Genomic DNA, 15,197 nt, shown 5'->3' with positions numbered 1-15,197 from the left:
TTCTTTATTTAATATTACACCCTGGTTTGAACAATAATAGAAGACAATAAAGTCAAATATTTACCATAAAATAATTTGTTTGGTTCATCTTGTTCCTACATATCTTTATAGGAAATCATTTTGTAGCTTGAGATTGATGATATGTAATAAATATAAAATAAAAATTGCTCAAAATGTGTTTCTGAAACAAGTAATAATTGTTTCCAAAAATATATTCCATTTCAAATTTGAAGTTATCAAAATAAAATGTATTAAGATCGCTCACAACCGATTTCAAACTCTGGTATTTTCTTAATCTTAAATATAAATCATACGAATGTATCTTCTAAGTTACATTAAATATTTTCATTGCTTCCTTTCTTATTATCTTGTACTATTATTTCATGTTTTAACTGAACAAATGTTTTTCTCTGGCATTCTTTTCATAATTTATCATTTTTTTAAATGCTTCATCTTTCTTTATTTTTTTAAGGTTGCATAGATGATGATGCTGTCGTGTACGCGTTACCACAGAAAGGGGGTGCAGTAGCTTCTGAGAGTAAAGACCCCTGAACACCCGAGGGCAGAAGTCTGACTTCTAGCTCTTATGAAGATGACACACACACATATTCGCTTGCACAACCCCTTTTTAAAGGGGGGGGGCACATTCACACACCTCACAGATACAACACAGATGAAGAACAACCATACCCGAACCGGGATTCCAACCCGGGACGCCCAGATTACGGGGAAGAACCGCTACTCCTATGCCAGGATGCCGTCAAGGTTGCATATATAATTATTTTAATAAGTGTCCAGGTTAATAGCTAAGTCATACAAATTATCAACATCCTAGCCTACAAATTATCAATATGTTATCCTATGCATTAGTAATTTCAGATTGTTAATTCTATGATAAGAAATTTTCGAAATAATGTTTTATTCGACATCATATTTAGCTTAAAGCAGATTGCAATGGCCTTGATAAAATCAACATTTCAACTGTGCATATTCAGCAGTTGTGTTTGCATGAAACATACTTGGAAAATTTCTTAGCGATTAATGAACAATATTTATAAAATCTTGTGTGCAGCCTCTGAAAATATAATTTTGAAATAAAAGTATTTGAAAAAACCATCATTGCAAACATCAACAAGCATGGGCATGATTTTTGGTTATACTTTCCAAACTAATTAAAGTACACATATGCCAAACACCTTATAATGTTAAGAATGAGTTAAGATTTCAAACAAGATTCTAAAAAAGTCACCACAAAACCCTTCGAAATGCCCTACGTTAAAAAACGTTTTTCTTTAATAAAAGAGCTTATGCCCTCCTCTTTGTGATTTTTCAGAATTTAAATATTTCTTCTAGCCTTCCCCAGCATCCTGCTAGCCTGTATATAGAATTTCACCCTTCCTATTTTTTCATACTTTTACTTTCTTTACTTCATAGTTGGATTTTTAAGTTTGATTTACCATTTTTACATGTCACTTAATTCTTTATTTATATCTTTATTATGTACACCTGAATTATCTCTCTCTCTGTTTTGCACTTAATACTTAGTATACAAGATTCCAATGAGGACTTCTTCCCATCACTAATGACAGTCTATAAGAAGAAAAGCGATGATGCGAAATGTTAATTCAACAACAATTTTGTTGTTGAAATTTTTAGAGCTGTAATAAATTTGTACCCTCAAAAATATTATTTCATATAACTTTTAAACACTTCTCTCATTTTCTAGATATGAATATAAAAAAATCCCCTCAGACTTTCCTTTCCCTTCACATCTATCCCAAACTAATGCGGAATGACTTATGTTCAAGAAACGAGGATGTGACATGGCATAGTAATATTGTTCTATGTAGTTTTCTGTTAATTTGGATGTTATATAAGCCATTCAAGTAATTCAGTTTTATTAAGATTCGAAAGAAGGATCGCATTATTTTCCTCATTGGTTTGACATATGAATTATGCATTATATTGAAAATAGAAATTTTATTGGAATGAAAGCCATATTCTATAATGTACTCCATATTTGTACGCCATATTTGTAATGGTTATTTGATAACAAAGCTAGTAGTTAGATAAATTATCTGTGTGTTCTAAAAACTTAATAAACTGAATAATTTCTGATTAAAGCTCTTTTTATTTGACGCTGATGTGAAAATTTAATCTGCCTCTATTCAAGAGAGTAAATGAAATCATTCTTTGGAAGACATTGGCTTAATTCATTAGATTCAAATTCAGAATTAAATTTTAGATGAGAAACAAAAATGTATAGAAAAGGAAGGAAAAAATATATAAAAGTGAGTTTATGCTAGATGTAAGTAGAAAAGCTGTAAAAAATTAATCTGCTTGCAAGCATCAGAACATGTATTTTTTATTAAAATGTCATATAAAGTAAAATCTGCTAAAAAATAAGAGTTTTAAAAGAAGGAAAAAAAAAAGACCTTCCAGATTAAAAAAAAAAAAAAAAAAAAACCTTTTCTGATCTAAAAAATAACCTTTTCTGATTTGAAAGCTCTTTGATGATAATTTAAATGTTGATATCTCAGGAAACTTCATCATATAATATCATCTTCTAAGGATTATCTTATATATTTTTTAAATTTATTTTCTTTTTATTTCAGGTGAATGCTCTAAGATGTTTTTTTAAGGCACAAGTTCCAAAATCTACCCTTTTTTGCAAAGAAAGGATTGATTGCAGTTAAAAAGATGTTGAACAACTAAAATTAACTCGTTGAAAATTTTAACTTAAAAAGGTTAAAAAATTTTTGTCTAGACCAACTTTTTGAGGGCAAACCTGTTTAATTAGGAAAAAAAAATTATTTGCAAGTAAAAATGACTAAATAAATAAAATAATTTTAATGATGTCTAAACCATTAAAGCATTTTAATCATTATTTTTAAATTCTTTCAAAATATTGTTTGCAGATACTGAAGGCTTATTTTGTGGAGTTTAATTATTGAGATATTATCGAATTCTGTATTATATGTAAAATGTAATAAGACAGTGTTGTGTAGTATTATCTTTTCTCCCTTCCATGAAAGAAGGTTCGTTATAACAGAAAATCAGAATTCGATACCATACATATTTTGCCTAATGCAATTAATAAAGTATTTGCGTTTGCTAGATTAATGTGATATTTACGCTGTATAATAACAATTCAAAAATGGTCATGCGATTATAAACAAAGGTAAAAATAATGAATACGATATCCGAATTTACATCCGTTCACCATGTTAATAATATAGGGTGTCCCACAAGGCATGCAGCGAGGAAAAGACGAGTATTTACAGATTCGAATAGAACGCGTCAAGACGAGTATTTTGATGTATAACATGAGGAGTCTCCGAATATAGCGTCATCGTCCAATTACATGAAGAAAGTTAATTACGAATCCGACAGCTTTTATTCCAAATTAAGATGCATACGACGATTGCACAACATTGAAGTTTCCCTAGGTGACTCTGCAAATTTGTGGCAACCAATGAGAGGAAATGAAAATTCTCGCCTATGCATATAAGGCTAGAAAACAGGTTTGGTGAGAATGAGACGCGCGTTACTCGCTAAAAAATTACGGTGTACTGTATGTAATCGATGTGGCTCTGAAAGAACAAATATTTGATTGAGCATCGGGCTTTCATGGTGCTGACTTTTCATGAATTACAATCACCAGAGCTGTGGTGAAAAAATTCAAGAAAAACTTCGGCAAACGACACGACGATCAAAAGAATATACGAAAGATTTAAAGCAATCGGCATTGTGTTGGACAATGTTGCTATCAAAGAAGAAAAAAGAGATGCATGCAAGAACTGAAGCTAATGTTCAGAAAGTGACAGAAGTGTGCGAAGTAAGTCCATCAACTTCGGTACGGTAGGTAACACGACAACTCGACATGTCTAAGAGCACGGTGCATTGGATAATGAAGAGGGATGCGTCTCTGTTCCCTTTCAAAATTCAAATCAATCAACCATTGACCGATTTGGATGGTTTAAGGAGATTTAATTTTGAAACCACAATTATTAATATGGTTGAATGTGGCGAAATTAATATTAATCAGGTCTGATTCAATGAAGAAGCGCACTTCCACCTTCAATGATATGTTAACAAACAGAACTGGAGGTTCTGGGCACTGAAAATCCTCATCATGCAATAGTTCGACCACTGAACCCACTTAGGCTCACAGTTTGGTGTGCGTTATCTGCCAAAAGCATCATTGAACCGGGTAATTTTTGTAATCGAAAATGTCACCGGTCATCTCATTCTTACATGCCATAGACAAGATAAGCGATTATTTGTTAATGCATGATGGTGCTAAACCTCACCCCACTCAGCGAAACTTCGATCTCTCAGCGGAACATTTTCACGATAGACTGATCGGGTTGGATTCCAGTTCGAAAACAGGCAATGGTATTGAGTAGCCACAATACACCCCGGATCTTAACCCATGCGACTTGTCTTATGCGGCTGTCTGAAAGACACAGTGTATCTCACAAAGCCCTCAACGTTGGGCGACTTGAAAACAGCAATTGAAAGGAAATTGGAACAGATATTTTGCGGAAAACAATTGCGAACTTCGATTCCGGACTTCGTCATGTCATTTGTTCGAATGGCCGACATTTCTAAAATCTGTTGTAAAAACAATCTGTTATATAAATCAAAAATCTGTTGTATAAATCAAAATCTGTTGTATAAATCAAAATCTGTTGTATAAATCAAAATCTGTTGTATAAATCAAATATCTGTTGTATAAATCAATAAACATTGATTGTCTATTGTTTTTTCCCCTCATTTCTTGAAGTTTTCATAACACAAGTTTCACACCTTAATTAGATTATATTCGGGGACCCTACCAGTTATATATCAAAATACTCGTCTTGACGTGTTCTATCCGAATCTGTAAATATTAGACGTTGAATACCTTGTGGGAACCCTGTATTTGTTTGCTAAGTGACTACAAAGAAAGCAACTACTATTGTCAGGACCTTGCACACTTTCAACCTTTACTGTTGTCCATAATTTACGCGTTTTTAATTTACACTATCCAGATGTCAAGAATTCTTGTTAAGAACAAGTATAAAACAATTTTTTTAAGGTTTAAGCTAATTAAGATTCGTACAATTTATTACAATAAATTGTTTTTATTTGCTATTTATCAAATATTTAAATGCTGTAACCTTTTATTTTTTACGTAAAAAACGAGTAGCTAGAATAATAGATTTATATATTTTGTAAAATCAAAATATCCAGTATCGAAGACAAATATATAATTACTTGGTAAATACTTTTATTATATTAAAATATATAATTTTGATAACTTTTATGAAATCAAAACTGCACAGGTATTAAATTTATAGTATTTAAAGCCAGACTAAATATAAATTTTGAATTCTGTCATGCCATGATTTGATGAAATGAGATTCAACAACTTTTTTCAAAAGTATTTATAACCATCTGACCCTTGAAACTGCATTTTTCAACATTTCAATCAATACGATTTTTGCTTTAAATAGTATCTAAAACTAAAACTTTCAAGATAGAAATCATAATGCTACATCAATGGCACATTTAAACTTCTGGCTACATTGCTAAACGACATTTATTTCTCTGATTACTTAAATTCACATTGTTATGTTTCTAATAATATATCTGAAACAAATAAGGACATAAACTGATTATTTTTGTTTTTGAACACATGATTAATGATTGGATACAACACTAATGTTTTCGCTTGAGAGGTAACTGATTGTTGCTAGATGAAAAATGCACCAAGGTATGGTAATATCAGTAAAATTACGATATGTGAAATAAAAATGCTTGGGTGTTTACTATTTTATTAAGAATAATTAGGCTTATTATTTCCTATAAAAAGACACTGGATGCAAAGAGCGTTCTTTTTATATCATTATTTAACTGTTAATAGGGACTGTTAATATTAAAGGATTTTGTGTAATTAAGCCTTTAAAAAAAGAAGAATTGGGTTTGAAATAAATGAGCATACAAGCATGATTAACTAGAATAATGGATTAAGCAGTCACTTGTCATCTAAAGGCTATTTTATGTAGTTGAAATATAATTATTCTTTCCTGATAAATTTCGAAAAAAGCAAGTTCTCAGTTCACAATGCTAATTATAAAGATTTCGTTTCAAGGTTAATAAATATTACGTTATTATCTGTATATATAAAAGATAAAAATGGAATTTCAAAATTTCTCTATTTGTTATATTGATTAATTAAGCCGTGCAAATCACATGCTTTTCAACATATGATTTTAATCGGCTAAATCATTTGAATTTTTTAGATACCTGCATTGTTTTCGAAAAAGAAAAGTGGAAATTAAACAATCAGAGTTTTTTGACTACGTTTGAAAGTAATTTTTTTTTGATACATCGACCTTAATTACTTCATTGATATATAAAGACTATGGAATGTGTTAATTTTTGCAATTAAAATATTAAATTGTTATTGCAGAAAATGAATACATTTTCTACACATTTAAAAGAATCTTACTAATTCTGATACTGGCATTCCATCATTGGAATAGTCATTAAATGAATATGAACATATTAATATAATCAAATAGGTAACATATTCGACAGCCTGTTAGAAACCCTTGCATTAAATCAACCTTGCACCATGGCATTAAATCATAAATATTTATCCACTTTAGATTTGAATATAATCTGTTACCTGAGAGAGTGTCTGTTGACTAATAAGTATACTGATGATTGGAATCACAGTAATTGCAATGACAGAATATGTAAATTACAATATTGAGGACACCATTCTCAATTTTGAGGAATCTACGTTCAATATCTTATAACAGCGTTTCATTTTTTGGTATAAGAATGTTTATTTTACAAGTGTGGGCACAAAATTCAATTTTTATTTATAAAATATGCGAAACTTATGACAAGAGTGTTAGTTGAACCTGCTCAAAAACTCATTAAATTTTACCTTGCAATAAAGCTAAAAAAAATGGTATATCTACCTATTATTTACTCCTTCTTACAGTAACGTAATATAATAATTGGAGTTCATTTAATTGGAAAAAGGACTAATGTGCAATTTTAGAAGCAAATCTCCTTTTTCTGCCAAAACAAAGATATATTTGGAGGTTTATCATTGCACAGCCCCCTCCACCCCTTCCACCCCCCGAAAAAATTCTCCATCATAATTGAACTCGTGATGCAACAAAACCTCTATTATTCTCTTGGCCGACTTTAGACGTATGTATAATTTTCTCATAACGTACATGTAATTTCTCCAATGGTTTAATAAGACCTCTTTATTCTCTAACAACTGTTATTAGTAGTAATCAAAAGTGTAAGGTTATAAAGTATATCGAATAAACCAACGTCATGCTAATGAAATTCTAAGCCAAATCATACAACAAGTATGTTAAAAATATCTTAAAAATTTAACATCGGTAATAATGCTAATGTCAGTTTGAAGATATGTTTTCTTTTATATCTGTAATTTGTGATGTAAGTACTGTAATGTAAGTCATTGTAAATTGTGCTCTTAGTTGTGACCGTTCCTTTCAGTGAATAGTAAATTGATCTATTTTTATGTTGTTTTTAAAGATACTGTTTTAGAAGACCAAAATTGTCATCAATTATTTTTTACTTACCTATATAGAGAATTTCTGAGAAGTTAAAAAGTATTCGTAATTGATTCTAATTAAAAAAAAATATTTATATTAAAAGTTATTTTATATTTTTCCGAAATCTTAAAAACATAGGAGATTGTTTGATCCTTTTTCCTAAATCTCTCATCAAATGGTGAATTGAAAAAATTCGGGGAAGAATTAAAGAGTCCATTTTAAAACATCATTTCAATAGAGTATGGGAAAAGAAATAAAAATAGCTTTTTCATCTTCACAAGATTATTTTCAAACAAGATGCAATTGTCTCTGAGAAAAATACTAATAGCAACTATTATTGGTCTCTGAGAAAAGTGATAGAAACAACTCGTATTGGTCTCCGAGACAAATAATAGTTGAATAATAGGTTTCATATTTCAGTAATTGAATTTTTTATTGAATGAATGAATGAATATAAAATACTACTTGTATTAGAAACAATGGAAAATAGACTTTCGAAACATATCTGATTTTTCTTAGCTGTAAAGAATTGATTAAAACTGAGCTGATCCCAAAGAAAAGCATCAACATATCAATGTAGATTTAAAAGAGAAAATTAAAATTGAGTTACCAATTTTATATTTTAACTACTCATTATAGCTATTTTGATTTCATTCAGTTTTAAACTCCTTAAAACTTGAAATGGCACATTAAGTGCAGGTTTTATTCTGTAAGAGAAAAAGAAACAAATTTAAATTTATTAAAATAAATTTTGCATTCCTATTTAGGAAGTGCAATATTCTTAAAACCAGCTGAAAAAATGAGTTTATGATATGCCTTTCTATTACTTAAAAATCCGGTAATCTGTATACAAATATCAAAACGTTAATGCGGTATTAATATCTCTCCATTGAAGGGTCATTCATTATAAAAAAATGGAAAGTTAATCTCGTAAAAACTTTACCGCGGCATTTATGTCTAAAAATAGTCTCTTAATTGTCAATCTAAGTAACGAAATTACGCATTTACCTGAATTTCCGTCTGCTTTCTTTCCGAAATAATGATCGGCAAACCTAATTCTTACATTTACATCCATTATTTAAATGTCGAAATAATAGAATCCTCATCGTTTTTTATTTAAAGAAAAAAAAGTTTATTTCAGCACATGTTCTCTTTGAACCTCAATTATGTAGCGAAATTTATAGTGTTCAGTTTTCAAAAAGCATTATTATATCTTTATAATTGTCCAATTTAGTATAATAGTACAATTTAGCCTGGTAAAATAATTTTAAATAAAACAGTTAATTTTCTGGCTATTTTATATATCACTTAATCAGAATTTTCATATTAAAATTCCAAATATGTTTTGAATTCTTAAACTGAATTTCTCAAAATACTTGCTTACAATTCGATATAGTGCCTAAATGTAGTTATGTATTTTTGAAAAAAAATTCCATCAATTGACGACTTGTACCAAATTTTGAATGTGGAAATGAAAATTTAAAATTATTACAAATTTAACCACATTTAAAATGAATAAAAACCTTTTTCAGAAATAAAATTTAGCAGAATTTTTAGACCGGAATTTATATCTATTCTGAAATGCAAACTGAATAGAAAATTTAGCCTCTCGAATTCTTATCATAAAATTTTATTTAAAAAAATTCGTGACAGATTTATATAGCTTTTTGTGTGGAAAGTTAAGAAATTATCTGTCTTTATCACACGCACAGTTAAATTTATCCTTTTACTTGTGAGTGGTACAGATGTTGTACTAATACACATTTCCTCTGCAATCTTTGCAAATGGTGTACCATTAAGGACTAAAATAGCATCAGACTGCATTTATCTAACCTGTCTCTTGTCAAATCATCATTTATTGGTTATTGACATTGGCCACAAATAATATCATTAATCTTGATGTTATCTAACCATTTTCACTATTGTGATTGGACTATACATTTCTTATTGAAATATTATATGATTTGGTATATCTCCTCGAATTTGATATTTTTGTGTGTAGTTTCGAACTGTCTGTAATTTGATATTTCAACAATCATTTGATTAATCAGTACCATTTTTGTAACATTATTACCATTCGCACAAAAAAAAAACAATATTTTTCTATGCTACATTTATTTCACCACGAAAATACACACGTGTACACATGAACATTGAGATGGTTTATAAACAAAAAGATAATAATCAATACAATATCAATTTACGTGTCATAGTGAAGATTTGAATATCTTTAAAGTGAAATACACATACTGAACAATTACTTTAACCATGCCATTGACTTGTTCACATCACGAACATGAATTTAAACTAATGAAAAATGCACATGAATTAAAAACAAAAATTCACATTCACAAATTTTGCACTGGTTAATTTTCACAAAAAAGAGTCCTAAATAGATACATCAGAAGAACATTAAAGCTAATACATTGGACTCATGAAAAGACCCTAGATGCATTATCAAACCAATTTGTAAGTCAATTGCTATTATTAATATCATGATACTTAAATGCCTTATTGTCACCAAACTAGCAACTTGTATGAATTGGTATAACAATCACAATTGAATTGGCAACTTCAAATGAAAAAAGCAGTTGCATTTCTAATACAGCTGCGAATTTTACTGTATTTAATTAGAAAACTGGATATTAATCGTTCACTAAATCAGAATTATTGCACTTCAATCAGGTAGAGAATAAAACTCTTTCCTCAAGTGTAAAAACACATAGAAAGCTTGACTTTATAGAAGAACAATCCAACTTGGCGTACTTTGGGGGAAAGCTTATTTTTGTTGCTTTATGGTGTCTAAAGTTTGAGGAAAATTGCCAATTCCTGTTTGCTGAACGAATTACAAATTATGGCCTTAGATAAAAACTGCATAGTATTAGAGAGAAATATCTGCAGACGCAGAAAGTTTAGTCATTAGCATGTTCTGCAATTTCTTTTAAGAGCAAGGCAATTATCAGTGTGATCTTAATCTATCTTTTTGGTCATGGTTATTTTTTTAGATTAGATCAAAAAAAAATATTGAAAGCAGTGTGCATTTTTCTCCACATGCTTAGTATAAATAAAGAGATTAACAGCAAAATAAAATCAACGACTTCAAATAATATCCACATAATTAGAGATATTAGTATATATGCGAACAATATATTGCACTGACAATTTTTCCTGCTCCTAATTTTGCCACTCATCCTTCGATACCTGGAAAACTCACAATGTCATTGAAATAACATTGCACTATTGAACAATGTATTGAAATAACATTGCAAACATTGAAATAACATTGCATAACTATGCAATGTCATTGAAATAACATTACATAGTTATTTCAATGACATTATTCTCTATTTTAAAAAAATTATTGGTTAAACTTTTTTTAAACTTTATCATATACGACGAACAACTGGCAATTTATTAATTTAATTATTTAAGCTTAAAACTATCTGTTAAATATTCTTTTTCAGGAAATTTTTTGAAATAATCGTAACCTTCACATATGCATTACAGATGAAGTCAAGTTTTAGAATAGATACAGGTATTTTTGACCTAAATTGTGCTATAAGTAAAATTGTATTTAATTTCGTTGCTCAAGTGGTGACTGTTAAGAGATTAAAAAATTCAAATAGGTCCTTAGTTTTAATAATTATTCATGAATACAATTATGAATAAAATGCAATAAACTCGTCCAAGTGACTAACGTTTTCAATACGATATCTCTCCACTTCTTTTGTCTAATTATCATTACAATGAACATTGTTTCTATAAGTTTTTCGCATACAATGTTTTAACGGTAATTATTCATCTAGAGCTGATAACGAGTCCAGTATATCAAAATACACAAATCCTGAAATACACTGAAGTGATATAGAAATAGTTATAATAGTACATTTTATAGTGCAGATTGAATAGTGATGTTTTAAATAGAAGTATACATCGATTACACAGATACTTTCCCACAAGACATATTTCACCATACCATAAACATAAATATGCCTAATTGAAAAACCACTTGAATTAGAAAACAAAACACACGATTACAAATTTTGCACATAAATATTTCTAGATATGTATATATATATATATATATATGTATATATATTAGTAGAATATCAATAAAACACCACAGAATGTATATATATATATATTGGTAGAATATCAAAGAAACACTACAAAGTAAATATATACTGGTCGAATATCAAAGAAACACTACAAAGTAAATATATACTGGTCGAATATCAATGAAATACTACAAAGTAAATACATATTGATAGAATATCGATGGAATACTACAAAATAAATATATATTGCTAGGGTATGATGAAATACTACAAAGTAAATACAAATTGGTAGAATATAAATGAAATTCCCGCAAAATGAATGTATATTGGTAAAATATTAATTGAATATCACAAAGCAAGGAAAAAAATTACAGTAACGTATCAAAGCATGAGAGGTGCTCAGTGTGTTGAGCTTCTTCAAGTTAACTAAGTTGAAATAAGCTCAAGTAGAAACGTGTTAATGTAAGTGCTTAAGAATCAAACTAAATTAATTTTTAATAAAAAATTACACTACTATAATTCGCTAAAGACATCTAATGAAATAATGTATGCAAAATGTTAAATCATATATGATAAAAAAGAATACTCGACTACATTAATTGCACATTTCAAAATGTTAAATCATATATGATAAAAAAGAATACTCGTCTACATTAATTACACATTTCATAATCAAAACGGTAGGGCATTTTTTCAAAAGATTTTGGTTTTTACTACATTAGTGCCTGCATGTTAGATAAATTTCGAATGCGTTGTGAAAATAATAAAGAGCATTTAAATGTTAATCGAGTAATTTTTTTTTCTTTTTTGATAAAGGGCGAGTATGTAAAAATTACATGTATGCTATTGTTTTGAAAACAAACTTGTTCTTTTTTAAAAATCTATTTAATGATTGCCTAATATTGATAAAATCTTACCACTCCATGCATAACACTATTGATTGGTATTGGTGATTGCTTATATGTTTCAACACATAAGCAATCAGCTGAATTTAAGGTTTGGATATTCTGTTGCTTTAAAATCCATTTATTATTTTATACGATTATTTTATAAAATAAATCTGAAGATTGTATCATGAATAATACTTATGAATACTTAACCTTTATGGACTGTAGTTATATAGGTTGACTTGTGAGCGAACGTTTGAAAGACGAAAGAACGATTGAACCGTTAACTTTTGATGGGTAAAATCCATAAATAGTGAGCTGATGGATTTTTTAAAATTTAACAAGAGTTCCATAAAGATTTTTTGAAGCAACTTAACCAGTTGAGAAATTCCAACTATATTTCTGACAGCTTATTCTTGATTTTCTACCGTTAATATCACTGATAGCTATTGTAGATGAAGGGAAATCGCGAATGGAACTATTGACATCTTTTGGAATGCAAATAAGGACCAGTTATGAAGTTGAGGACATTTTTGAAGTTTGAGACGACCAGGACTTTCAAGGAATGTAAAACAGTTGCACGAAGTGCATTTGCATACTTCGCTTAACTGTTTCTTTAGATTCCAGGAACAAAACCTGAAATGTGTAAAAGAAAAAAAAACTTTTTAAAAGTTTCTTTTTGTACTATATTATTTATTATTAATTCACTTAGTCAAATGAAATATTTTCCCAACAAATGAGAAAAACTAAAGCATGCACACTTACTTTGCCACACATTGCATAAACTATGCCATCAAAATTATCCAGACAATTTCGGGTTTAAGTATTTTTCCGAATTTCTCACGAGAGGTTGGATGAATTATCTTAGAGCTTTGATTATACAAAAAAATGATGTTTGGAGGGAATTAATATTCAAGGAAATATAAGTAATTTTTAAAATAAAATGTAACTACGCATGCACAAAATACGGCATATTTTTTTCCTAATTTGAAAGCCAGATATATGAGCCAACTTATATAAAAGCCCAGCTGAATAATATTAGGATTCCGAAAAATATCAGCATTAAAGTAAGCTAAATTCCTGTTGTTTTTTCAGAAAAGTTAATGACAAGGTTTTTTTTTCCACATATTGATATTTTTTAAACTAAATTATTCGAGAAACTATATTAAATTCTATAAAAGGACGGAAATATACTAAATATTTCTTTAGATTTATAATTAAGTACTTAACATAAATTTCAGTAAATTAGGTATAAATAATAAAAAATCTTTCATCATTAGTTGCACAAATATTAGATTTCTATCACTGTGCATCTTGAATTACACGATAAAAAAATATTTCTACCTCTTAATACTTTGTTTATCCAGAAAATGTGTCATTTATTAACATGAAATGGGACCATTTTTTGCTGACATGATGGCTACTTCTTTTTGAGAAAAGCTATCCACTGATTTTTGAAATAAAATGATTTCTGCTGGAACTGTAAGTCATTGTTGTAAAACAAAATGATGTGACTTTTTGTAGTGTGTGTCTGTGGTTATAGTCTACATTTCATTTAATTCCGTAAGTGTTATATGGAACTAAGATCTTGACTTGGAGCAGGTCAACAAAAATTCTCAACACCTCTGAGATAAATTGGAACTTCCAATTCGCCCTAAAATCTCTATCTTAATTTATAAAAAAATTATTATCTTTGTTAATTTACTTTCGAAAGCAACTAAAATTTCCTCCCTGAAAGCCAGTATCTTTCTGAATCTTAATGCTATTCAACTATAATTTCCACATAAGTTAGTCCATATAATGAAAATTACATGGAACATTAATTTGAAATTATGAAAAAGATTTTGCTTGCTTTGAAATTATGAAAACAAATATATATATGCTATATTCCGTGCATATGTAGTTAGAATTTATTGAATAATAATTCTCATGTTTCTTTCAGTATTTATAGAATTCATTTAACCTTTCAATAAAATATTTTGGAATTACTTTGTCATATATCTATAAGATTGATATATTCTGGTTGAATTTACTTTGAAGAAATTTATATCTTCCCATAAACATGTGATATTTTTACGCAAATGTAAATAAGTATTGCTAAGTAAAATAAGCGTTGATAATTTAAGATCATTTTCCACTTTCTAGATTACGGGGTGAGCCATAATCCTTTTCTTATTCAGCAGTTTTGTTCAATCACTTAAATACACAGGTGACCGAATCTTCGCTGAGAGATAACTGTGTAAGTTCAAATATAGTTTTTACATAATTTTACATTTCGAAGCTCAAAGATAATTCACTGAATCTTCCCGGATGAAATCAGAAAAACATGGATATCCGAAAATGTTCGGATACTCTGTATTGTATAGTGCATCATTCAGGTCTAAGACTTTAAGAATTATTGATAATATATTGAATATATTTTATGAATAATGCAGTTATCTGTAAGCCGCATTTACAGTAATCCATGACTTATAGAACTGCACTTTCAGTTAAATTATATAGTTTAATAATATACCAATTAAATATATAATTATAATATAGCATAAATGTCTCCATATTATTTAAAATTTAACGACTTTCGAAAATTTAAGACCAACAATGGCCTGAACATAAGGTAGAATATTACAGTTACATTGTATCGTATTTTTTTTAAAAAA

At 28.8% G+C, this 15,197-nt stretch overlaps 1 protein-coding gene across 1 annotated transcript in view; it reads right to left on the bottom strand.

The window, feature by feature from the left end:
- Positions 1-12,192: 12,192 nt before the first annotated feature.
- Positions 12,193-15,197, bottom strand: part of LOC129958855 (neuropeptide F receptor-like) — a 269,316-nt gene continuing 266,311 nt past the window's right edge. Inside the window, exon 6 of the mRNA XM_056071576.1 lies at positions 12,193-13,176. Coding sequence (XP_055927551.1) covers positions 13,157-13,176 — 20 coding nt within the window. The 3' untranslated portion in view covers positions 12,193-13,156. The remainder of the gene's footprint in view (positions 13,177-15,197) is intronic.

This window comes from Argiope bruennichi, chromosome X1 (genome assembly GCF_947563725.1).
Source record: "Argiope bruennichi chromosome X1, qqArgBrue1.1, whole genome shotgun sequence".
In the NCBI taxonomy this organism is placed as follows: Eukaryota; Metazoa; Arthropoda; class Arachnida; order Araneae; family Araneidae; genus Argiope; species Argiope bruennichi.
The sequence above is the reverse complement of the archived record's forward strand: the minus strand, read 5'-3'. Positions and strand labels throughout refer to the sequence as shown.